General features: G+C 44.7%; 1 protein-coding gene and 1 long non-coding RNA gene across 7 annotated transcripts in view; one reads left to right on the top strand and one right to left on the bottom strand.

The window, feature by feature from the left end:
• The window catches only part of TRPM3 (transient receptor potential cation channel subfamily M member 3), a 495,179-nt gene that overhangs the window by 405,136 nt on the left and 64,432 nt on the right, over positions 1 to 25,611 (top strand). For 4 of the 6 annotated variants that reach the window (XM_060610081.3, XM_060610079.3, XM_060610083.3 and 1 more), the window contains 8 exons: positions 2,314 to 2,349; positions 2,507 to 2,647; positions 5,879 to 5,908; positions 6,778 to 7,067; positions 7,971 to 8,199; positions 10,579 to 10,746; positions 15,357 to 15,497; positions 22,682 to 22,810. In XM_060610081.3, the coding sequence (XP_060466064.1) occupies positions 2,314 to 2,349; positions 2,507 to 2,647; positions 5,879 to 5,908; positions 6,778 to 7,067; positions 7,971 to 8,199; positions 10,579 to 10,746; positions 15,357 to 15,497; positions 22,682 to 22,810 (1,164 nt within the window). The remainder of the gene's footprint in view (positions 1 to 2,313; positions 2,350 to 2,506; positions 2,648 to 5,878; positions 5,909 to 6,777; positions 7,068 to 7,970; positions 8,200 to 10,578; positions 10,747 to 15,356; positions 15,498 to 22,681; positions 22,811 to 25,611) is intronic. The other 2 variants (XM_060610082.3, XM_060610080.3) reach the window with 1 other exon arrangement.
• Positions 15,505 to 25,193, bottom strand: LOC132663629 (uncharacterized). The gene is made up of 4 exons (XR_009603173.2): positions 25,067 to 25,193; positions 22,593 to 22,786; positions 18,660 to 18,804; positions 15,505 to 15,691 (listed from the first exon to the last, which is right to left on the bottom strand). It is a non-coding gene; the product is annotated as an uncharacterized LOC132663629 (long non-coding RNA).

Raw genomic sequence — 25,611 nt, 5'->3', positions numbered from 1 at the left:
TGCCCAGGAAAATAACACAAATGTGGAGTCTCTTCTGTGGGTCATCCTTGTAGACTCAGATGAGATGAGGCAGACCTAGAAGGGTCCAGACTTCAGGGTTCTTTGACTCTTGAAATAACAGGCCTGTCTAACTGTCAGGTACAGCTGACGATCCAGAAACCCACAGCCTTGTTAAGCAGTCCCAAAACAATGGAGAAAAGTGATTGCATGAGTAATATTTGTAAACTCAGTTTCATGTTTATGGAAAGGGCAGTGCATGAAAAGTTACTATCTAAAGACTTCCTCAAAGTTCCCTTTTCTCTGTTTTTGCCATGCTTTGCATAAAGAAGTCAGACACTTGGTCTTGTCTGACCACCTGAGGATAGCTTAACTTGCCAACACAGGCAGATTCATGAGAGAGTCCTCAGAGGAGATTCCAAAATTCTGAGAATGGTTGGGGAGGAGAATAAGACCATCTTTAGGAAGGGACATTTTGGTTGGGATAATGATGAGCCAAGGTCAAGGATGAGAGGGGTTCTGTAACACAAAGTGCTTCCACCCCAAGTGTGATGGCTTTGCTCAGCTGCCTCAGATTGGGTCCCCAAGCCTGCTTTGTGCCCCAAGCCAAGGGAGAGGTGGAGCTTGATGGGCAGGGCTAGGAAGGGTCGGGGGCGGCAAGGGAGTCTAAAGAGCAGCACCAGGATCTCCTGTGCTCAGGCTGCTGCTTCATTTGCTCTCCGTTCATTCCTTCTCGTTCCTACTCCACTGAGAACACCAATGGAGCGATAGGCGTATTTCAAGTCAGTTTCCACGGTGATACGGGGCTATCCCAAACAGGATGACTCACAGACTGTGGCCAGTTAGTTCCAATACTGACAAGAACACAGTACTGAAACTGAGACTTGATCCCAACCACATCCATTAATTTCACTGTTTTACTCATTCACATTCTTACCAGCAAACTTTCTGAATGCCTACCACACACCAGCCACTATAAAAGGCACTGGGGATACAAAGATCAATAAAGCAATTAAGGCTATGGGTTTGATAGGGAGGATACAGTGGGCCACCTCTAACCCTGAACCCCTTACAAATGTATGCTGTTGACCATAGCAAAGCCGAGGAAGCATACATTTTGCTACCCTCCGTTAGCAAAACAATTTAAGCTGATTTCCTAATGATGACTCTACACTGTAAATTTTCCGATTTTGTCACGTGAGCCCACCCGAACCTTTGTTACTAGAACAGCGATTCCACAAACTTTGGCGTATATCAGAATCACCTGGAGAGCTAATAAATCATGTAGAGGCCCATACATTGAAGCAGGACAGGGGCCAGGCCTTTGTACTGTCACCAAGTTTCCCAGGTGGTTCTGATGCCACCGAAATTGAATAACCACCACCAAATCTCACACAGCATCTGGAGTGACTCCTCCATTAAGGACAAAAGTAGACAAAGCCCTCGTGCTTCTCCTATATATATCCAAGGGCATAGTGCAACGGCTCCCTACACAGTGTGGTACCCTTGCCATTCATGGTACAGGGCATACTTTTGCATCAAGGAAATAAACCAGACAGTGAATTAATTAATCACACCCTTTGAAACTCACTGTGTGCTCAGAACTTCCCACAAATGGAATTAATCCTTCCTTGACCTAGCAGAGCCAGTATCTTTCCTTAGACCCTATAGAGCACCTTTTAGGTGTAGAAGCCAGTAATGACTAGACAACGGTAAAACCTCTTGTGTTTTCGCACCTATATATGCAAGCAGCTGAAACTTACCCCATAAGAAGCACTCTTTGAAAGAAAATATCCAAAATCTGCTTAATTCTGGGAAAATAAATATTCCCTTGATAGAATCTCTTCTGATGCCACCGCGTTTCTCTTAATAACCACCAGGGGTGCTCCTAAATGACTTCATCCTGACATCCATCTGCTCTCCTCCTGTGAAAAAGGTGCCAAATTTGTTTCATTGTTAATAGAGGTCTTCCCAAGGGAGATCTGAACTCTGAGCAGAGCCCACCTGATGCAGGCCCTGGTAATAACAACCATCTTCTGGAAGGAGTCTTCATTTAGTGAGCATGAAGAGGTCAGCAAGAGAGAGGTAACAAGCCTGGGCCAGAGGCAGAGCAGTGCAGGGGGCCCGGAGAACATCTGGGGGAAAGGAGTTGCTAGCGACTAGGACTCGTAGCATTTGCCATGTCAAGCCTTGTGTTTCTTTCTGCTACACTGGTGTTTTTTTCTCCCCAGCTGAAGACTTGAATAAATATTTTGATTTTCTGTTATTGCCGACGATTACTGCATCTTCTTATTTAACTTATGTCTTCTTTCCAAGCGAGAATATCCAGGTTTCGGTTGGATCTATTTTAAGGTGAATTAATTAACCAGCATAATAATACATTCATATGTTTCTTTTTTAATTATTTTTTTTTACTCTAAAATAGTTACAGAACACATGGCATAGAATCCCTAGTAAACCACGCTGTCTTTTGGATGTGTTTGTGTGTGTTTTCCTTCTTCCCTGATAGGGGAACCTGCCCCCAGACTATAGAATCAGCCTGATTGACATCGGCCTGGTGATCGAGTACCTGATGGGCGGGGCTTATCGCTGCAACTACACGCGCAAGCGCTTCCGGACGCTCTACCACAATCTCTTTGGCCCCAAGAGGGTGAGTTTTGCAGCAAGTTTCCTCTTCTGGACTCCTGGGAGGACTAGGGCACGACACATGTGGGGTGTGGCTTCGTTATCTCCAAGGAGCATCTCAGATAAGAAGGCAACTGGTCTACCCACCTCTTCCTCCCTCCCAAATCCTTCAAAAGGAGGAAAGAAAAAAAGGCAATGTATTGGTTGATACACTCCTTTCTCTTCCCCAGCAGGTCCAATTAAAATAAGAAACTGGCAACTGGGAGTGAGCCTTAATGATCAGGGAATAATAATGAAAGTCAAATTAATCTTATCTACCTCAGTGGTTTTCAAGGTTTTTGGTCTTGGGGTCTATTTATACCTTTAAAAATTATTGAGGACCCCTGGACCCCCAAAAGCTCTTATGTATGGGAGTTCTATCTATGGGTATTATCATGTTAGAAAGTAAAGACTTAAAAATATTTATTCATTAATAGTTAATATTAATTCATTTTAAGTTAACCATAAGAAGCCCATTAGATGTTAGCATAAATAATGTATTTATGAAAAATAACGACTTTTGTGATAAGAGTAGCATTGTTGTACCCTTTTTTCATATTTCTGTAATATCTAGCTTAATAGAAGACAGCTACATTCTCATATCTACCTTTGCATTCAGTCTGTTGCCAGATGTTTTGGTTGAAATATACAAAGAAAAGCTGACTTCATACAGACATGTAACAAATATGACAAGTATATACATATATATATATAGAGAGAGAGAAGGAGCATTTTAATAATCTTTACAGATAATTATAGATATTCTTTTTTGAAGTTACATACATCAAAATTCAACAAGTGGCAGGTTTTGTTTTTTTTTTTTAATGTTTATTTACTTTTAAAAGACAGAAAGAGATAGAACTCAAGCAGGGGAGGGAAGAGATAGAGGAAGACACAGAATCTGAAGCAGGATCCAGCTGTCAGCACAGACACTGGGCTTGAACTTATGAACCATGAGATCGTGACCTGACCCAAAGCCAGACGTTTAACTGACTGAGCCACCCAGGCACCCCACAAGTGGCAGTTTCTTAATGATTAGTTGCAACACGAAATCTGAAATAGCTTCAGTGAACTTTTTATACTCTGTTACTTTAAAATTCATTGGTTGATGGGGCACCTGGGTGGCTCAGTCGGTTAAGCGTCCGACTTCGGCTCAGGTCATGATCTCGCGGTCCGTGAGTTCGAGCCCCGCGTCGGGCTCTGTGCTGACAGCTCAGAGCCTGGATCCTGTTTCAGATTCTGTGTCTCCCTCTCTCTCTGCCCCTTCCCTGTTCATGCTCTGTCTCTCTCTGTCTCAAAAATAAATAAAACGTTAAAAAAAATTAAAAAAAAAATTAATTGGTTGATCTTACACTTTGCATGGATCTTGTAACATCAAGGATTGGTCCTTGTAAAATATTGGTTTGCTGAGTTATACAGATCTCACTGTTGACACATTTCGTTAAACAATTTCAAAAACTCACATTCATTAATATCCCTTCCAATCTTGTCAGAAAAGTCTTTAACTTCTGAAAAACTGTCAAGGTCATGGGGGAAAGGATATACAAGTTTTCAAAAATTCTCCTTTTTTTCTAATTGCTGCTTGGAAAATTTTGAATTTTGCCATTGGCAACAAATACCATCAGTTACTTTCCTTGAAACAATAGCCCCACTTCGGCCATTTCCAAAAATATCTGCCAAATGTCCAAGACTAAATAAACATAGTTTGTCTGGCAGTCATTCCTTCTAGCAGACAGTGCATGAAACAATATGGCCACAAGCCAAGGAACTGCGTGTTTGTCCTCAGGACAACCCATCATAGCTCAGTATGTAAGGAAAGCGCTTAACCCATACTTGCCATTTCGTCCCTCAAAACCCTGAAAAGACATTTCTTTAGCATCGAAGATAGAGATTTAATAAAGTTAATATTTTTTTAGGCCTCATCAAGGGCTTCTTAAGTAAACACTGGATTTTTGTTTGTTTTTAAATTTCAAGTGCATAACAATGGGACCTAATGACCGCTAGTAAAGTTTGGTGCCACTGCCTTCATTCCTGCCACCCCCCCACCCTACCGTTTTAGTCACCATTCTTTTATGCCATCATTGCAAATGTTAACACAGTGTCAAAGACAAGTAACATCTTAGTATTATTAGGAAAACACCTTGACTTCACAGAGACCCAGACATCACAGGGTTCCTGGACCGCATTTGGAGAGCTGTTACACTAGCTGGTGGTTGGCATGATTTTTATTTTTAATGAGGCTTGTCTTCAGATTTTGAAAGTATTTTGTGGTGCTACGAGGCCACTTTGAAAACACCAGGAAGTATAAATATGAAAAAAAAATCACACAAATTTCAAACTGCTGGGCACTTCAGAAGCTAAAAGGAAAGAAACGGAGACAGGCAAGGTCCAAGCTATTCCTACTTGAGTGGTCAAATCAAATTTGGAGGAATGGTAAGGGCTGCAACCTTACTATTTTACTCAACTTTCAAGAGAGCACTCAACCATTCTGTAACATTTAACACAGAATGGGAATCCCTGACCCCTGAGATGTAATTTTGTGTCTCCACTCATTAGATATAAATCAAGGGCTGTAATCTGCTGAGTTGTCTTCTCTCTCCGTCTTGGCCTGTGGCTATTTTGCACATTCCCAGCGTGACCATTGATGCTACAGTATGTGCTGGCACTTTCCACACCACTGAGCACCTTTTGCTACCATCGGCACATGCCCTTGTGGCCCCATGACCCTTTGCTCTACTGGACAGCTGCATAGGCGACGTGAAGTATCTGAACATATATTCTGAGTAATATTCCAAGTCTCCAGGTAGCAGAGGTATTTCAGAGGTTTGAGAAACATCTCATGGTTTGAGTGAACATTTCATGGCTTACCCAAGTGCCTGAGATCATGGAGATGTCAACTAAATAAGATGGTTCTAGGAAGATGGAAGAAATTTTGGTCCATGAAACAGATTATAAATCTGCAGGCTCGGCTCTACCCTGGGGCAATCTCATTGTGCCCCTCTAGATATCTAATTTTCTATGATTCACTAAAATCACTAAATCCCTAATTCTAGAATTTCTATAAATAGGTTCCTCTTGTAGCATTTTATTTAGTGAAATGAATAAATGCTATGTGGTACCATAGAGATGTTCTGTTACCTGGTTAAGATATAATAGGATTCTTTTCTTACCTCTATAAAGAAAGATCTAACTTTATGTATAACATTTTTTTAAACAGCCCAAAGCCTTGAAACTACTGGGAATGGAGGTGAGTATTTGCCCAAATTATTAATGTCAATTATTTATATATATGTATATATATTCATTATTCATTAATATATTCATAAATATTCATTCATATGTTCTTTATATATATTCATTCATATATATTCACTCATATACTATATATATATACATATATATAAATAATTGACATATATATATTCATTCAATTGGTAAGGCTTAGTACATGATTCTAAAATAAGGAAGTGGACTTTTTCCCAGTGTTGAGAGGGCAAGTCACAGTAGCTTTGAAAATTCCACCCTGAGGTTACATTAGCAAGAAAATAAATCGTATTTGAAATACTAACTCGATAACCAAGGAAGCATATAAATTCCAGTAAGTGAAATCTATTCATGGGTGTTTACAAATGGCAACTGATCCAAAGGCCAGAAATACTTCACAAATGCACCTGAGAGGTATGTAGAAACTCGAGATAGATTATCTGTTTCCCAGCTTTTGTTCATGTGGGTATTGTGGCTTAGGCACCTGCAAGTATAGGATGTCTTTGTCCTTTCAGAGAAAAGGGTAGTGCTGTCCATCATGAGGCACAAATAACCTTACACGTAGGGGGAAAAAAAAAAAGCGGACAAAAGTAAAGGAAGGAAGGAAGGGAAATTGAAAAATACCCACTGAAAAATACTAAAAGTTGAAGTACAACACTGACATGTTCCAATAGGGCTGATCTTATTTTAAAGTTAGGAGTGAGTGCTTCTGGGATAGGTACTGGGAAAGGCTAGTTCATTCTGTATGAATCCCAGAGCAGGGTCCATAGTACATATACAGTAAACAACCATCTGATATATTTAGTTGACTCATTTCTCACTCCACCTCTGTTTTTTTCCCTAAAATGACAGGATGATGTTCCCTTGAGGCGAGGAAGAAAGACAACCAAGAAGCGAGAAGAAGAGGTTGACATTGACTTGGATGACCCTGAGATCAACCACTTCCCTTTCCCTTTCCATGAGCTGATGGTGTGGGCCGTCCTGATGAAGAGGCAGAAGATGGCCCTGTTCTTCTGGCAGCACGGCGAGGAGGCCATGGCCAAGGCCCTGGTGGCCTGCAAGCTCTGCAAAGCCATGGCTCACGAGGCATCTGAGAATGACATGGTTGATGACATCTCCCAGGAACTGAACCACAACTCCAGGTGGGCCAGCCCAGCAAATGGGGTGGTCAAGAGGGGGCAAGAAGAGGAGGCAGGTCCCAAATACTGGAGGGTCTGAGCTACCCAAACCATTCGGCAGAGGTAGGGTCACCTCAGTGGTACACACAGAAGGTGGACACCAATAGTTAACATTTATGGCAAACAGTGCTAGATACGGAAGTCCTCACAGATATCTAGATTTTATTTCAGCCTCTCAACTGCCTCAAGAGGTACATCCTCTTATTATGCATATTTTATATTTAAATTTTTTTTCAATATTTATTTATTTATTTTGAGAGAGAGAGACAGAGACAGAGACAGAGCACGAGCAGGCGAGAGGCAGAGAGAGAGGGGAAGACACAGAATCTGAAGCAGGCTCCAGGCTCTGAGATGTCAGCACCAAGCCTGAAGTGGGGCTCAAACTCCTGACCTGAGCTGAAGTCAGACTCTTAACCGACTAAGTCACCCAGGTGTCCCTATTATGCATATTTTAAAGCTGAAGAAAGTGAAACTCAGAGAATTTAATTAACTTGTCCAGGATCACAAGCTTGTGGTTGATAAGGCTCAGCTATGAACTGAGGTCTCTCACGTGTAAGAAGACCTACCACACTCTACTCGTTGATTTGTTTTGGTCTGCCTCCCCCATCCGTCGCCTTGAATTGGGGGCCTTGGGTACCAGGAGCATGTCCTGTTCGGCTTATACCCCCCAGTTCTAAACACAGTACCTAGCACATGGTGGACGGTTCATGGGTGTTGGCTAGATGAACGAGTGAACAGACTATACCCTATGAGCAACAATGGGGCCACACAGTAACCCCCTTTTGTGGCCTGGCCAGTGGGCCCCCACTTTCATCATCCAAGTCTCCAAGATGGCCAAAGGACAATCCCTCACATTCTGTCTTTCAGGGACTTCGGCCAGCTGGCGGTGGAGCTCCTCGACCAGTCCTATAAGCAGGACGAACAGCTGGCCATGAAACTGCTGACGTATGAGCTCAAGAACTGGAGCAACGCCACCTGCCTGCAGCTTGCTGTGGCTGCCAAGCACCGCGACTTCATCGCACACACGTGCAGCCAGATGCTGCTCACCGACATGTGGATGGGCCGGCTGCGCATGCGCAAGAACTCGGGCCTCAAGGTCAGCGCGCCCAGAAGGCCCTGTTGGCTGTGAGGACCAGAGGGTTGGTTTGGAGCTTTCCGAGCTGGTGGAACTAGGCATTTTCTTATCTCAGGAGGGTGGTTTTAAGCCCCAACCATGACTCAAAATCTTCTATATAGTTTTGTTTTGTTTTTTTCATACAGAGACTACAGCCTACCCCAAGTTCTGCTAAGTCAGAACCTCTGGAGATGGCATGCCTAAACATTAGTATTTTGCAAAAGATCCAAAGGGGATGGTCACACACAGGTACCATAAGAGGTACCATTTGCTCTGGTATAAGCCATGCTGCACCAGGAACCGCGTACCGGGCAACCTTGCGTGGCCGTACAAACCTCAATGCCTTGGCCCTCCTTTGTACCTTGTCATAGACACCTTGGCTCCCCCCAGCTATGCTTGAGAAATGTTTTCACCTGAAATAAAAATGAGATGGGTTTATGTGTAAAGATGTTGCTAGATCATCTTGGTCTGTTCTTAACTGATGAAAAACACGTTGCAGACCAGTTATGTAGAGCCTGAGTCCATTTTAGGTTTCTCTAAGCCTGTACATGCACAGTTATATCTATATAAGTTTTAATTTTTTTAAGAAACCAGGGAGGATACAGAGCCAAGTGTTTGTAGTGGTTACCTTGGGGGCTGAAGGTACAAGACATGGGATGATGTGTGGCTTTGCTTCTTCATGTTTTCCTCAGTGTTTTACAAGGAAGACATTTAATTGGAAGAAGCAAAAGAAAGAAAATGGGAGAGAAAAGACTGAAAGGAGTTTTCAAATGCTTTCTCTGTTTAGAGTTTGTGGCTGTTACAACTGAAGCCAGGCTCATATTTTACCTGGGAAATTCCTGGTCTAGGCAACTCTGAGGTCAGCCCAAGGCAAAAAGGCCAGAGCAATCGGCCAAGGCCACCCTGATGGAACCAGCACCCCTCCCCCATGCCATCCTCCCTGCAGGTTCTTGGCCCCAGAGTCTCAGAAGAGCTCCATGAAGTGGGTCATGGGCACCCTATAGCTGCACTACCAGTGACCGCCAAGCCTGGCTCTCAGATACGAGGACAGGGTGTCATGTCCCCTCGAGACTGCCAGCATGCCACCCGAGACTTCTCAGGCCTGCCAGTCACCCTGAGTTCAGGGTCACCACCCTCCCTTTTCCCTTAGCGGCTCCAGAGTCCTTGTGGACATTCAAGCACAGGCCGCCCCTGCCTCATTACTTGCGGTTCATTTTCACTCACTGTTCAGGATCTCTCTGAGCCCTCACCTTGGTGCAGTTCCTTCAAGGAAGTTCATATTCAGAAGACTTATAGAGCAGAACCAGTTTAGTGATTGGGTGAAGAGGCGGGAGAAGATCTGGGGAAGACAAATCAAGTGTGGGATTATCATTCAAATGGAGAATGAGGGGCACTGGGTGGCTCAATCGGTTAAGCGTCCAACTTCGGCTCAGGTCATGATCTCACAGTTTGTGAGTTCGAGCCCACATGGGGCTCTGTGCTGCCCGCTTAGAGCCTGGAGCCTGCTTCCAATTCTGTGTCTCCCTTTCTCTCTGCCCCTCCCCCACTCACGCGCATGCGCTCTCTCTCTCTCTCTCTCAAAAATAAATAAACGTTAAAAAAATGAAAAACAAATGGACAATGAGATTGCCCTCTTGTGAGAAGGGTCCATGTACTTATTACCATCACATGGAGGCTGAAGCATATTGTTTACACATGATAGAAACACAGTGCTGGGCTTCCTGGAGTGTTTGTGTAGGGGATTCTCATGGTGAATACAAAGCCCACGTGTGTGTGTGTGTGTGTGTGTGTGTGTGTGTGTGTGTGTTTCTGTTGTGCAGTAGCAAGTGCCAGGGGAATACTCCGAAATGAAAACATGCTTTCCCACTTGGATTTTCTCAAGGTCAACTTAGGACACGGAGATACCCAGATGACTCCACTTGATGTGTTAGCAAACAAATGCCAGTGGACATGCATTTGAATTGATTTCACAAAGCCAAGCACTAATGGCTAAATGAAAGTCTGAATTCTTTCCCACTTTTGCCTTGAGCAGGGCCCCTCATTCTCCTCAGCTTCCCCCATGCAAAGTGGGTGTCAATTGGGTGGATTTGGGCAAGATGCTCCTTTTCTCCAAAAACTACTATGTGCTGTTATGCACAGCTACTACTGTGCATAACAGTTCCCGGATGGGCACGAGTGACCCTCTGCGTGTTAACATGTGCAGGTGCCTCACTCAGGGCATACACGTGTGCCCACACGCACGTGTGCACTCACACACACACCCCACCACCCCAGGCCCTCTGATTCTAAGAAAAAAAAAAAACCACCCTCATCTTAATCCTTTAAATGTGATTATTATTATTATCATTATTATTACTTTAGGTAATTCTGGGAATTCTACTTCCTCCTTCAATTCTCAGCTTGGAGTTCAAGAACAAAGACGACATGCCGTATATGTCTCAGGCCCAGGAAATCCACCTCCAAGAAAAGGAACCAGAAGAGCCAGAGAAGCCCACAAAGGAAAAAGATGAGGAGGATATGGAACTGACAGTAAGGAAAACTATCCCGTCCTTGTCCGCGGGCGGCAAGCCTACTCCACCTTTCCTGTTGATACAACTTAAGACTCAGTGACTCCCAAGGTCACCCTCCAACCAGGTGCTTTCATTTAAGTGTGAGACCAGAGTATTACAAAAGTGTCTTCTCTAGGCACAGATAACATAACAATAGGGACTATTTCTGTGCAAAATCCTTCAGCCAGGGTCACAGGACAACCCAGTGAAATCCAAAAGCCAGGCACCCCCAGTTGTCCAAACAAGCCACGCTTTATAAAGGAGCAGGTGCTGGGGCAGTCTTAGCATACGAAGAAGGCAAAGGAATGTATGTGGGGGCAGCCAGCCGAGCCACACTGGGCTGGAGCCCTTCTGGTGATCAGATGCTATGCCTTTATCTGTCTTCAGGGTCAGGCTCACATATGCAGGACTAATTGAATTTTGAGGTTTGTATGGAAGGCTTTTATTAGCTCTTCTGGTATAATTATAGAACATGGATGCTTTATTCTGCAGCGAGAAGGGGCAGCTGGGCATGGGACAGCTTCCTGCAACCCCCGCCTGAGCAGTGTGACCGCTACTGAATCATGTCCAAAGTCTAAAAATGTCACATGCTGTTAAAGAGACAAACAGGGCTTCGGAGCTTTGGAGACATCGCGCGACAGCTCCATAGGACTTCCCTGATATCCCCCACCCTCCCCACCACCCTGAGCAATGACTGTGATGACTCAAAAAACCTGTAAGGAGAGAAAACCAGAATTGGTTTTGCTCAGGTGACAAAAGGCCCTTTCCATTAGTATACTAGTGGGAGCACCCTGTGAATTGTTTTTCCTCCAGATCAACAGTATTTCCTTCCAAAAGGAAACAATCCCAGCCCCGAGTACAGCAGGGTATAAGCATCTGGCCACTCTTTTGATTGACCAATTATTCACAGTTTTTGACTCACAGGGTTAAAAGCCAGTGTTGGTTTTCCATTTCAGGATTCTTATAAAAACTAGTGGAGGCGCCTGCTCGCCTCTGTGACAGGATCAGATGACTGTCTTCCCTAAAGATCTTACTATAATTTTGGCCTCTGAATCCTTCAAGGATAGAGAATGATATTTTAACCATTAACAGAAACAGTAGTACTAATAATACCACATCTTTATTAGAGGGGTAAAGAATGTTCATTCTGGAGCCAGAATCCTTCCCCAACACCTACTCACTGTGAGACCTTGGACACCGTTTCTTAACCTCTAACATGGGAATGATAACATTGTCTCGCTCACAGGCAGTTTTGCAGTTTAAAAAGTGTACACGTCACTTCTGTAGACTGGGGCCTGGCATATTGTGAACCTTGATAAATGTTTGCGAATATTGTTAGGATGGCACTAAATGTTTGGCGTGCCCGTACTCATGGAATCCTCACAAAAATCCCATGGGGTAGGTACTGTTATTATCCATTTTACAGGTGAGGAAGCTGAGACTCAGAGAAGTTAAATTGCCCAAGGTTACCTAGCTAATTAATTGCAAGGCCAGGATTAGAACCCAGACGTAGAGATCCCATTGCCCATGCTTTTAGCCTATAGCCTCAGGGAGGCAGAGAATTTCTTCTTAGTCTCAAATGTAGGCATTCACTTGGTTTGGTCTACCTCATAGCAGAAAGAATCCAAAAATAATGCATGGGCCTCCTACGTCAAGTATGACTTGGCCTTGAAGCCTCAAGGAAGGACCCTATGAAGGCAGCCACAAGCTGAATCACAGTTCTCTCTTGGTGGGTCTCAAGGAAGAAAACAAAGAAGGCAGCTCCCTTCTCCTGTGCCGTGTGGAGCTTTGAGAACCCGATCCTTCATGAAATCACACTAAAGGATGCATCTCTCGACTGAGAGCAAAGTCTGCTTCCCAGAGAATAGACCCTGCTGTTGTTTACTGAGAACCTGAGGGAAAGACCTCACACTAGTTCTACTGCCTGGGCTTCTTCCCCACAGGCAGAAACAGCTAGAAGGAAAGGAAGAAGGGATTTTGTGGACTGGTAAAGTTAGGGCTGGATAGCAGATATCTTTAAGGTGGAGCCTCTTTTGACCCTAATGACAAATTCTGTCCCTGCTGGAGCACTGGTGTTCCTTAACCTGGAGAAGATTGGAGAATGCACGTGCTGACACCTCCACTCCTTTCATAGGAAAGATATTTGAAGTTCGGTGCTAAACCAACATATCCTTTCTTGGATGGGAGCATTTTCCCCTGGCCCCTCCAAAATTATATACAAAATATGAGCTTCAGTTTCATTATCAGTAGCCTTTAGTGGCCTAGTTGACTTCAATGGATCTTTCCCAGACTTGACATCTGTGTCCAGCCAGCAAAAATTCTCAAATCCATATTATGTAGTGTTGCCTGTATTTGACCCTATTACATTCTGCTTAAGGAATGTAGTCAAAGGAAATGTTTGACTACTGGGAAGAGAAATTAAGAAAATCGGTCAGTTAAGCTGCTTAGGCTGGAATTAATGAAATTTCGAAAATGCTTTACTTAAACCCACAAAAGAAAAGCTTTTAAAAAATGCATTCATTTGGGAACGTATCTGAATAATGAAAGCAAGATAGGCCGTGTTGTTTTTGTTTTTTTTCACCTGCATTGCCAGATACGTGTTTTTGCACTCTGCCTAATAAAGCTCCAACATGTCCAGAGACCCAGGGCATTGTCTCAACTCTGTTGGGGAAGCCACTCTTTCTAGAGTTTACCCCAAGATGTCACTGTCCAAGATGCCTACAACTCCCCAAGCTGCCTTTACTAACATCCCATTATGTCCCCAAATTGTATTGTACTATTGAGCAAATAAAGAAGCAGAACAGAAGCAGGGTAATTATGTTACATAAATTATAAATTATAGAAGGAGGTAGCTCAGAGTTTCTTGAGGTCAGCGGTCAATATTGATAGAAGTCAAACGTGCCATATCTATCATGGAGATTGACCCAGCTCACTGATCAAAATAAAGGCTTGGATAGGCCATCGAATGGGATCTTACCTATTCATTAAGTCAAGGTAATTTCCTAGCCATAGAGGCTTTAAAGGAGTGGAAGTTGCCTTGTTACCTTCTCCAGAAATCCTATTGGTTACAGGTTCATCATTTGCGATTGTTACATATTTGAGAAGGTGGATAGTTGAGGCAATGACAAAAGTAGTTGGAACTATTTGTATATCTTGAGTAAGGTGGTTTGAAACCAGAATTATCTGCTCTCAAATTCAAGATAAACAAATGATTTCTATAATTAGATCTCTCAACTCTAAACCTGTATCCCACTCCTTTTTCCTATCCTAAATCCTTGTCAGTCACTGAGTAGTTAGAAGGATTTGCCCTGTTCTTACACTTAATAAAAATCTCATTTCCCAAACATGGTAGAACTAACCTTGTCTTAGAATAATACCAAAACAATTAAAATCAAGAAATTATGCTATAATAGAGCCCTAATAACACTTTTCTTTTTCCTGGCTAGAAATTCCCAACCAGATTATTTTCGTCAAGACTATCCAAGAAAAGTCTCAGTTCATTGTAACTAAACACTAGCTAGTATACACAGAGCACTTATTAAGTGCCAAATGCTTATTTATTTGTAGACCAATCCTATAGCAGGTGCCATTATTACCTCCAATTTAAAGATAAAGAAACTAAGATTCAGAGCCATTAAAAGATTTACCCCGGGTGCCATGGATTCTGAGCATCCAAGAGAGGATTCGGTCCTCCTTCTGAATGACTCAAAGTTTGGAACTCTTCACCAGTAGGATCTTCAGCCATATTTGACTCATCCTGCCACTTGCTACCCAGACAGGCATGCATCTGCCTTTTCTCAAAGTCTGCCTTTTTTGTGATGTTTTATTGTCATTTTTGCCACTGCTGTTGACATGGGTGAGAAGGAAATAATTCGATTCATAAGGAAACTTCCAACAGCTTGGCGATGAGGCCTCTCCAGGTCAGGCCTGACTTCTAGTCCCACCCAGCAGAGTCTCCCATGCAGAGGAAGGCATTGTGCTTAGAAGTCGCCATGAAACTAATCCCAGCAGTAATTTGGGTTTTATGAAGTTTGAGATCAGGGAACCAAGGTTTATGCCTAAGGGTCAAGGAGAGGTTTCTAACCTAAGCTCCAGGCACTTCAGATAACCTAATACTCGTAACCTTTGGGTAAGTTAGATATTACTGGTCCAGTGTGTTTGTTTGTTTATTTGTTTGTTTTTACTTAAGAGTCATTAGCATGAGTAGACAGAATTCAAACCCAGATCTGCCTGTCTCACTACTATGGGGAGGGGGTGGAAAGAAAAGAGATTCCTGGCCTTCTGAGGCTATGCTCTTTCTCCTCTCAGAACTCTGGTATCTTCCATTATGGAATCTTCCAGAGCTCCCATGGCAGAAGAGAAGATAATGGTAACAGATATCCCTAAGACCTTCCATCCCAGGCAAATACCTTTGATTCTATATATGACACAAATGCACACCTAGGGAAGGCACAACCTGTGAATCTCTGGGGACCTTGGATAAAACCCTTAGGTTCTATGAGCATGCATTCCTGATGTGTAAAATGAGTACACTGAATCGCATGCTCTCTAGAGCCCTGCCATGATGGTGTCGATTCTCTTCCACTGTAGGCGATGTTGGGACGAAACAATGGGGAGTCTTCCAGAAAGAAGGATGAAGAGGAAGTTCAGAGCAGACACCGGTTAATCCCCCTGGGCAGAAAAATCTATGAATTCTACAACGCACCCATTGTGAAGTTCTGGTTCTACACTGTAAGCATTTTCCTTTTTCTTTTTCCTAATGGGTGACCACAAAGAGCCAATGTCAATTTCACGTGCACCCTTGTGGTTTCCTCTGTGAGTCATAATATAAGGATCACACAGGCAGGGATGAAAGCTTTTCCCAAGAGTTCTGTAAGACGTGTGGAGTTTGTGAGGCGGCTTCTACAGCTTCTGCATTTCTCCTCCTTGCAGAAAATAAAGGAAATGGTAAAAGTGAGAACTAACAGAAATAGAGGTGGGACGAGTATGAGTCTAGCAAAAAAATAGATGTCATTTTATAAAACACTTGTGTGTTCTGGATGGATGAGCGCTGGATCGGAGTTGCCCATTTTAGATGCCAATCCTGGGGGTAGGGAACATTTGAAGGGTAAGGGCTGAGCAGAGTTTTCAAAGTAACGCCACTAAAGGTTGGTAGCCTAAGTGTGTAACTACTCCCAATCTGCTAGTGTCATCAAACAGCCTTTCTTGTTCAGACATGATGAAACAACATGCCAACCAAAGCAGCAAAAACTACTTGAAGTAACTACAGTCACAGTGGAGATTGTTCCGTGCACACCCTGCAAATATTTTGTGTCCACAGGATGAAATCTTGTCCCTGAAATAGCCTCTTGATATGATAGAAATGGCTAGACTCTTGGTTTCCTACTTCTGTTTTTCATGAAGATGAGCTTCCCCCAGGTCATCTCTGGTTCTCTCCAGTCACAGTGGCACTGTGCCAGATGAGGGACAGGTGTCTGTATTTTTGGCCTTTCTCACAACCAGCTACCCACCAGGCACCTGAGTCAGCAAAGGAAAATCCTAGTCTGAGGCCAAGATGACTCAAATGACCAGATGAGGTGTTTCTGTGCATGCGTGTGGTCCCGTATGCCAGCACTTAACGCTGCCTTTCAGTGAGGCTTTCTGAGTCTCAGCACTGTTCGCATGGGGTGCAGAAAAATTCTCTGCTTAGGAGGACTGTCCTGTGTACTGTACCATGTCCAGGAGCACCTCTGGCCTCAGTTCACTAGATGCCAGGAGCACTCTCCAGCCTCCACGTATGACAACCACAATGTCTCTGGACATCGCCAAATGTCCCTTTATGGACTTACTTTGCTACCAGCTGAAAACTACTGTTGTAAACTATGGTCTTGAAAGAAGATATAATTGAAATATAAATATTAGATTTTTTTAGTGAAGTAAAAATTCAGGTTTGTGAATACTAAAAATAGAAAATAATTCTCCCCCGAAAAAATTAAGACGTACAAAAATAATTTCCATTTATATATTTTATGCAGATATTAAATTTACCTTGCAGGAAACAACTTAGTGGGTGACAAGCATGGACTTTGGGGTAAGACAGGCTGAGCAGAGATCCTGTCTGGGCCCCTTAGTATTACTGTGTGACCTCAAACAAGTTACTTTAGCGCTCTGTGCCAAGATTCCTTAAGATGGGGATAATAATAGTACCTACTTTGTAGGGTTTAGTAAAGATTAAATGTGTTAAAATATGTAAAGCACTTAGAACAGTGCTTGGAACATGTAAGCACAATATAAATGTAACTGTTTTTATTCCTAGGCTAGTCACATTGCATGGCAATAGTCCGTGTTTTTATTCATCCATCCACCCAATAGTTATGATATCATTTTTTGAACACCTACTGTGAGGCACTGTTATAAATTCTTTACATATATTTTCCCTAATTTAATAGTTTATCAAGGTAATAATTTTACCAAAAAAAAAAAAAGGATAATTTTACTACATTTTACACCCACTTCTGTCCTTCCTTTTATACCAGGATGCCTCAATTACCCCAGCCTAGAACAGGGCTTGGCAAACTATATTCCCACAGGCCAAATCAAGTCCCAGATCCAGGCCTATTATTGTGGACTGTGAGCTAAGAATGCTTTTTACATTTTTAAAATTGAAATAAAATCAAAGGAAGAATACTTTATCATACATGAAAATTATATGAAACTCACACTTCAGTGTCCAGAAATCAAGTTTTATTGGAACACAACCAAACTCATTCGTTTACCAATAATCTGACTGCTTTTGTACTAACAACTGTTGAGTCAATTACTTGCTATAGAAAGACTGTCAGGCTCTGAAAGCCTTAAAAATGAACTCTGTGGTCCTTTACAGAAGAAATTTGCTAACTCCTTATCTAGAGCATAAAAGAACTAATAGAAATAATAGTATAAAGAATTACCTATCACCTTTACAAATACAAGACTCATTTGTCCTATCTAAGACATCTCTCTCTCTCTCTCTCTTTTCTTGATCATTGTTCAGCATTAACTTTATTTCCTTGATTCCCTTAGTCCCCATTTATTCAGCTGTGACAATTTGTTGGCCAAGAGACTTTTAAGTCACAAATGCCTTGGACAGTGGTTTTCAGTCTTGACTACATATTGGGATCACCTGGAGTGCTTTAAAAAACAACAACACCTGGGTTCTATTTAATCCACCTATTTATCTATTAAAAAAAAAAATTTTAAGGTACCTGGGTTCTCTATTCTCAGAGATTCTGACATCATTGGTCTGGGCACAACCAAAGCTTCAGACTATTTCAAAGGACCCAGGTGTTTGTAATGAGTAGCGAGGGTTAAGAACCACTGCCCCAGACAGAAGGCCCAGTATTTTTTTCCAAAACTTCTTTGATGATAAAGAATTTTGTTAGAAATGCACATCGTGGCCCTATCACAGACCCATGAAATCTAATCTCCAAGGAGTTGCTGAAGAGGCTATATGTTTAACAAGCTCCCCAAGTGAGTCTTATAGTCCAGGAAGCTTGGGACACACTGCTCTCCTTGTATCAGATGCCTCCGAGAAGTGGAGCCTGTGTGTCCGGCTCCCTTCTGCGCGGCTGACGGTAGACTCAGCAAACCCATTGGACTGGACACCCCAGTCATGTTGTTAGTGTTTACATAATGACTTCCAGAAATCCATAGCTGTGTGTTTACAAAGCCTAGGCCTCGAGGAAGTGCATGGAGATGAGGAATGCCAGATTTTTAAGTCCCCTCCCCAGAGATGCTTAACAGTAAAATTCACTTTAGATCAAACCTCCCATTTGCTTTCGGATGTGTTCCTTCCTATAAGAGTATTTCCCACTCTGGTTTCCAAAAATATCTCCTTCTGTGTACACTCCCAAGTTTCTGAAAGAGGGAACACACCTCATTTCCACATAAGTTCACTTCCATATCTTAGCAAGTTTCCAGAAGGCCAGGTTGGGTCCTCTTCTGTTCTAAGAAGAAAGGAGGCAGGGATCCAGCTGGCTCGCAGATCTGGTCTGTGATGAGAGTCATTTCAAGTGCCCAGCTGGAAAGGACACCGTTGCAAGTTGTAAAAGAGGAACCAAGTCAGAGGGCAAGGGATAAGCTCTGGGCTTCTCCAGCATGGACAGACTCCTGCCTCTGTTTGAACACCACTGTGCCCCCTCCCCTCTCCAGGGGCAGGAGGAGAAAGCTCACCAGGGATCCACACAACCTGAAGAAAGCTCTGGTGCTTTCATTGCATAGTTTGGGAGTTGAGCATCTTGGTTAATGGAAAATGTATAAAAAGAATATATGAGCAAATAAAATGCAAATCCTTAGAGGATGCCTACTGACTTAAATAAGCATCATGAGGTTATGTTTCTGTTCAAAGTTTTGACATTCTACACACAACTTGTTAAAGCTCACAGAATATATGTGTGTAGACACACACAATTTTAAAGCATGTCATGTTAAGGTAATCTGTAGCTAGACCCCATGAATGTTGGTGAGTTCTAAGATAGGTTGCTTCTCAGACAGCAGACAGTCCTCTGTTGTGCCATTTAAACATGTTTAAAGTCATATTTTTGGAAGTCTATATTTTGAGAGTTGTCCCAAAATGTTATATTATAGCTTGAACATGGAAAGAAAAGCATTATAGAGTAACTGGATTTAAAGAAGAGGCTGAGGGGCATTTGAGTGGCTCAAGGGGCTGAGGGTCCAACTCGTGATAGTGGCTCAGGTCATGATCCCAAGGTTGTGAGATCAAGCCCTGCGTCGAGCTCCGTGCTGGGCCTGGAGCCTGCTTAAGATTCTCTCTCTTTCTCTCCCTCTGTCCTTCCCCCACTCGCTGGCTCTCTCAAAAAAAAAAAATAATAATAATAACAAATAACAGGCTGATCGTGGAAGAAGCATAAGCAGTAAGGAGGGCAATTTAAAAAAGGAGAGGTATGGCTAGTTAACCAGACCAAAAGGAAACAAGTACTGAGGTAAGAGGAGACGAGGAATGGAAGTTGCTTGAAAAAAGAAGCAAATAATTATTTTAGCCACCATTCATTTGGCCTCTACAACTGTTAGGAACTAGATACAGGGGTGCCTGGGTGGCTCAGTCAGTTAAGCGTCTGACTCCGGCTCAGGTGGTGAACTCACGGTTCATGAGTTCGAGCCCTGCATCGGGCTGTCTCCTGTCAGCGCAGAGCCCACTTCAGATCCTCTGTCTCCCTCGCTCTCTGCTCCTCCCCCACCTCTCTCTCAAAAATAAATAAACATTTTTTAAAAAGGGAGATAGATATATATTCTCCCCCCTCCAAACTCACCCCCCCCCCAATCCTTCCAAAAGCTCTGTAAGGTCAGTAGCCATCGTCTCCATTTCACAGGATGGAGGCCCAGGCAGGTGCATTGATGTACACGAAATGATACAGCTTGGAAATACTCGAGCTAGGATTTAAATCCAAGTTTCCCTGACTGCATCTACATTCCTTCAGCCAAACCAATACACTAGACCTGTATTCGGAGGACAGAGGCAGGTTGGAAGAGATGCTTAAATACTAAAATGCAGAGGTTCTGGAAGAATTGTGTGGGTGTCACTGGGCCTGCGTGTGACAAGAGAAGATAGTTCTTTGGAATGTGTCACAATGAATTGGGTGAAATAATAAAAACCAGGGCAGTTAGAGAGACTCATTTCCCCTAGAAGCAATAAATATGACCCAACAAACAAAAGGAAGCAACCAGAAAGAAGGATTTCAGGCCAGAAGGAGGCTGAGAATATGTTTTAGAGTTTCGCTATTGAAGTCCGCTGTGTCTTGTGAAATACAGTACTCGTGGGGACCGAGAGTGGATGCCCGTGTATAACGGTAAACAGGAACCATATGAACCAAATTGCATTTTAAACAGTATCCCACATGATTTCAAGTAGAGCAGAAGCCTCAGGTGAGGTTTCCACGCTGTGCTAACAGCCCCAGAGGGAAGGAGTGGGGGCCGAGGTGTGGATTAAAGTGACAGTCCGTGAGGGGCACCTGGGTGGCTCCGTCAATTAAGCGTCTGACTTCGGCTCAGGTCATGATCTCGAGGCTCGTGAGTCTGAGCCCCGGGTCGGGCTCTGTGCGGACAGCTCAGAGCCTGGAACCTCCTTTGGATTCTGTGTCTCCCTCTCTCTGCCCCTCCCCCACTCACACCCTTTCTCTCAAAAAAAAAAAAAAAAAAAAACCTTAAAATTTTGTTAAGTGACAGTCCCTGAAGGGGTGAGCAGACAAGAGCGCAAGGTGGAGAAGGAACAGCCTCTCCACAGCTGTCCTCATGCTTCCACTCCTGATCTCACTGAACTCTGACATATGTTCACCACGCAAGAGACCAGAAATTATATGGTTGTGTCTGTAAATGCGTCATCATAGGGGCTTTAAAAATACCTTTGACTCCTATTCAGAATCTATGTATCCATTTTATTAAAAAAGGAAAGGAAGGAAGAAAGACAGCGAGCGGCCCCATTAGCAGAGAAAGGAACGTTTCTCGAGCTCTGCGGGGCCGCCAGTTCCCCTTTCTGTCTCGCAGTCAGGCTGTACCTTTCCCCACCTGCTAAGGTGCCTGCAGGGCTCCAGAGTCGCACTGTATCTCCAAGGCCTCCACCCTTTTGCCCACACTGTGTCCTATTCTTTGCTCTGCGGGCTCTGAAGAGTGCAGACAGGAATAAACCCGCTCTCACTTCCTGCTCACAGCCCCCGGGGCCCCGAAAGCCAGCGAGCGCCTTACTCAGCTTGAAGCGTTGCCTAGAGAAGGTTGAGCTCGTACGCCATTTCCCCGAGAAGGAGTTTTTCTCCAGAGGTTCCGCAGGCCCTGACACAAGAACCCCACCAGCCCTCCTACACTCCACGCACTCATCTAGACATAACCGAGTCCTCCAGTGACAGTCACTAAACCTGAGCCCCCAGGGGTTTTCGGCGGACACCCAGCACCTCAGCCAGTGCTATCGGGATTCAGCCTCCGGGCCAGAGCCCCATGAGGCTTACGCCCCCCTCCAAGCCACAGTTGGCTACACAGACCCATTCCTTTCTATAAATTGCTTTATCTTCTCTTGTTTTCTTTCAAAGAAGCAGAAACCAGGGAGGACTATCCCAACTTGGATAGGGTGGGGAGGTGCTGCTATAGAAAATGGATAAAATCCTCCCAGGGCACTGCTAAGCCAAGCACATTAAGGGAGGAGGAGGAGAAAAAAAGAAGACATTAACTCAGAAAACAATTCAAGTGGGACTTCAAGATAAAATCCAGTCTATTTTTATGTTGGTTTGACCAGTTTACAAGTATAGTATGTGCCTTCCTTTCCTTCCCACAGACATTTCACCTACCTGGCATTCATTAGGCACAAATCCACTGTGTGCCCTAGTTCAAGAACCTGAGGCTCCAGGCGCCTGGGTGGCTCAGTCGGTTGAGTGTCTGACACTTGATTTCAGCTCCGGTTGTGATTTCACAGTCCTCGGATCCAGCCCCGCCTCTTTGGGATTCTCTCTCTCCTTCTGTCTCTGCCCATCCCCTACTCATTTTCTCTCTCTCTCCCAAAATAAACAAATAAACTTAAAAAGAAAAAAAAAGAACCTGAGGCTTATGCATGAACAAGAGTAGCACTGAGAGAAGAGGTCCCCTTTTTAGCCAGAAAGACACAAGAAACGGTAATAGCCAAACAAAAAGGATGCATCATGGCACAGAAGTAAAGGCAAAGTACTGGACCCAGGGACACATGTAAGGGACAAAAGGAAGATAGCACATCACATTATTTCAAATATTATAGTCATTTCCTTAAATTCTTTGAATAGCTTAAAGCCTTGAAGTTCATTTTGTTGTGAATTCTGAGTCCTGCTTGCTGACCTTGCTCTGTTCTGCCATGCGGCGGCCTTGCCCAAGGGCCGGGCTCCCGGGTCTCCGTAGCCAGAACCCTGTATTGTGTTTCCTTACAGCTGGCGTACATCGGATACTTGATGCTCTTCAACTATATCGTGTTAGTGAAGATGGAGCGCTGGCCTTCCACGCAGGAATGGATCGTCATTTCGTACATATTCACCCTGGGGATAGAGAAGATGAGAGAGGTAACTGCTTTCATAAAGGAGAACATAGGAGAAAAACAGCGGTCGGTTACCTTTGTGAGTGGAAGGGAGGGGCGATGCTAGGGATCCAAATTAAGCCAGAAACCGTTTTCTCTATGCTGCACAGAAATAATGGACTCGGCCTCGAGGGCCGGTGGCAAACCTGGGGAGGCGTCATAGTGTGGGTTTTATAGGGTCATCACTTCACGCCTGCTCAGGGTTTGCTCTAGCTTTTGCCAACAGATCTCTTGTCCAAGAAGAGTTGTCTTCGACACTGTTTACACGTCTCTTTCCTCGACCCTATAAACGAGAGTTTTCAAATTTTCCCATTTTTCCACTTTTAACTCCCATTGCAACCCCTTACTCTGGGTCTCTTTGGCACTATCATCCAATACCTATGATTCTCCAAATGCATTTCAGCAGCTGTAGAAGGAACTACGCTTCCATTCATTAATCTATCCTCTACTTTATTCCTTCTCAACATTTATTATGCACCTGCTGAGCACCAGCCTCTCCACCAACCCTAGGAATCACTGAAGTGGGCTGAATATATTTCTTGTCCTTCGGGTTGAGGGTGTGGGCCCCTCTGTACTCCCCACATCCCCACCTTGTTAAAGGAGCCATCATAACCCCACCCCCCATATGACTTGCTTGAAGTTCAAAGCCAGAGTCAGGGGCCTTCCCAATCTGAGCTGCTAAAATGAATGTGGTCAAGCAAACGTCCACCAGAGGGCTCTGCAACTCTGCTCAACGCACTCCACCAACCCATTCCCTACGCTGTAGGGAAGGCACGCTTGTGTGATGATTTTTCTGCATTTCCCCCTGGAACTACAGTCATCAGGGCAGGTCTTTTCTGGAAGAATTACTCTCTGTCAAGTCCACTGCACGTTCAAGAGCTCTTGAGCAATCCTACTCCCAAAGCTACAGTGAGTGAGAAAATACATCGGGATCCATACAAAAATGGATTCCTACAAATCCACAAATTCACCCTTGCCTTCATTACCAACCGGTTAAAATACCCTTAGTCTCTTAGGTTTTAGTTCTCTTTCAGAGAAAAGGATGCAGTGTCTATTAGATGCCGTCATATGGGATCATTTTTAAAAATCTCTTAAAATACATTCAGAGCCCTTCTTTGGGGTTTTTTTTTATAAATTTTTTTTTTCAACGTTTTTTATTTATTTTTGGGATAGAGAGAGACAGAGCATGAACGGGGGAGGGGCAGAGAGAGAGGGAGACACAGAATCGGAAACAGGCTCCAGGCTCCGAGCCATCAGCCCAGAGCCTGACGCGGGGCTCGAACTCACGGACCGCGAGATCGTGACCTGGCTGAAGTCGGACGCTTAACCGACTGCGCCACCCAGGCGCCCCGAGAGCCCTTCTTTGGGGTTTTTAAACTGCTTCAGGGACACTTAAATTCTAATCAGCATGTCCCCATGCTGAGAGTTTGGAGGTGTGCACTAGTCCCATTTTATAAAAAGCTGGATATTCTTTTTAATGGATGCCCTGCCTGGCCTCGTTCTAAGTAGTTGTGTACTGTTCGGCCTCCCCATTCACAATGCCTTCTACTTCCTGAGCACGGCCGTGGATTTCCCATTGGTAAACTGAAAAAGCTGTAATAAATTTGCAGTGCTCTTTGTGTAGCGCTCTGACAACGGAGGCCTGCTACCGCTAAGGGCTCTGGTGCTGTTCAGTGCTAGCTCCTCTCCCGTGATTTAACGCCCAGATGCATATTACTTCCCCGTGATAAGCAGAAAAGGGAAAGACTCGCGCAGGGAGACTGGAATCCCTCCAGGGACGAGGCTGGAAGAAGACAGGGAGCAGCCTGTACTCCGTGGACTGTTCTGGAAGAGGCTGCCAAGCAGGCGGGCTGCCAGGAACCTCCCGGCCTGGATATCCATTTCTCCTGAGGCGGCATGTAACAGTGGCCCGGGCTCTGCAGGGTCGGGTCAGCAGGGGGTCATCCCAGGAGTCCTGGCTCCTGAGGAGGCCGCTCGGGGAGGCCCCCACCGCCTTCGTGGGCGATCTTTTCCTTGTCAGCCTGGCGGGGCCGCACCCCGCCCCAGGTCCCGGACCCGCTGAGGATGCTCAACCGCCCAGGGGCTGCGGACCCCACAGGTCCCGCCTCCGCGTCGGCCGCAGGGCGCAGGCACGCAAGATCCCGGACACGTGGAAATCTCCGTAGGCTTCCCGGCCTTCAGGGATATACGAGCGGGGCTTTGTGGTTTCACAGACGGCCCACCCATTCCCAGCACCACATACTTCCGCGCCCAGTCACCAAAACAAGCCGCGGGGATCCCTCAAGCGACCGGAACTGTTTACAGCGTGCGTGGGCGGACGTTCTCCCGCCCGGACCCTCCTCCCGGCAAACCCGCGAGGGCCAGACCTGGCCGCGAGGGCACGCCCACTCCTGCGGTCGCGCCCACTCTGCGGCCACGCCCCCTCAGGGCAGGGGGTCGAGGCTGGCCCGGAGCCAGTGGGAGAAGCTTTAGGGCCGGGGTACCCGCGTTCCTGCTTCACCCTAGCCTCTCAGCCTTGACCTCCCCCCCCCCCCTTTTTTTCTTATGTTGGGATCTCACAGAAATATTTCCACAGTTTAGAAACTGATGCTATCAATCTTTGTTGACCAATTGTAGGAAAGCGTGGACGCAGGGGTAGAAAAACTCCAAGGCATTTCCCCTCCGCCCCCCTGCCCACACGCAGGGAGTTTTCCGTAGCTAAGATGCAGGGGTGTGAGAAACCGCCAGGACGACGACAGCTGCAGGAATCCCTGATGGGGAGGACAGTGCTTCCCTCAACCTGTGGAC

This window comes from Panthera onca, chromosome D4 (assembly GCF_046562875.1).
Source record: "Panthera onca isolate mPanOnc1 chromosome D4, mPanOnc1 haplotype 2, whole genome shotgun sequence".
In the NCBI taxonomy this organism is placed as follows: Eukaryota; Metazoa; Chordata; class Mammalia; order Carnivora; family Felidae; genus Panthera; species Panthera onca.
This window is presented reverse-complemented; position numbering and strand designations above follow the sequence as displayed.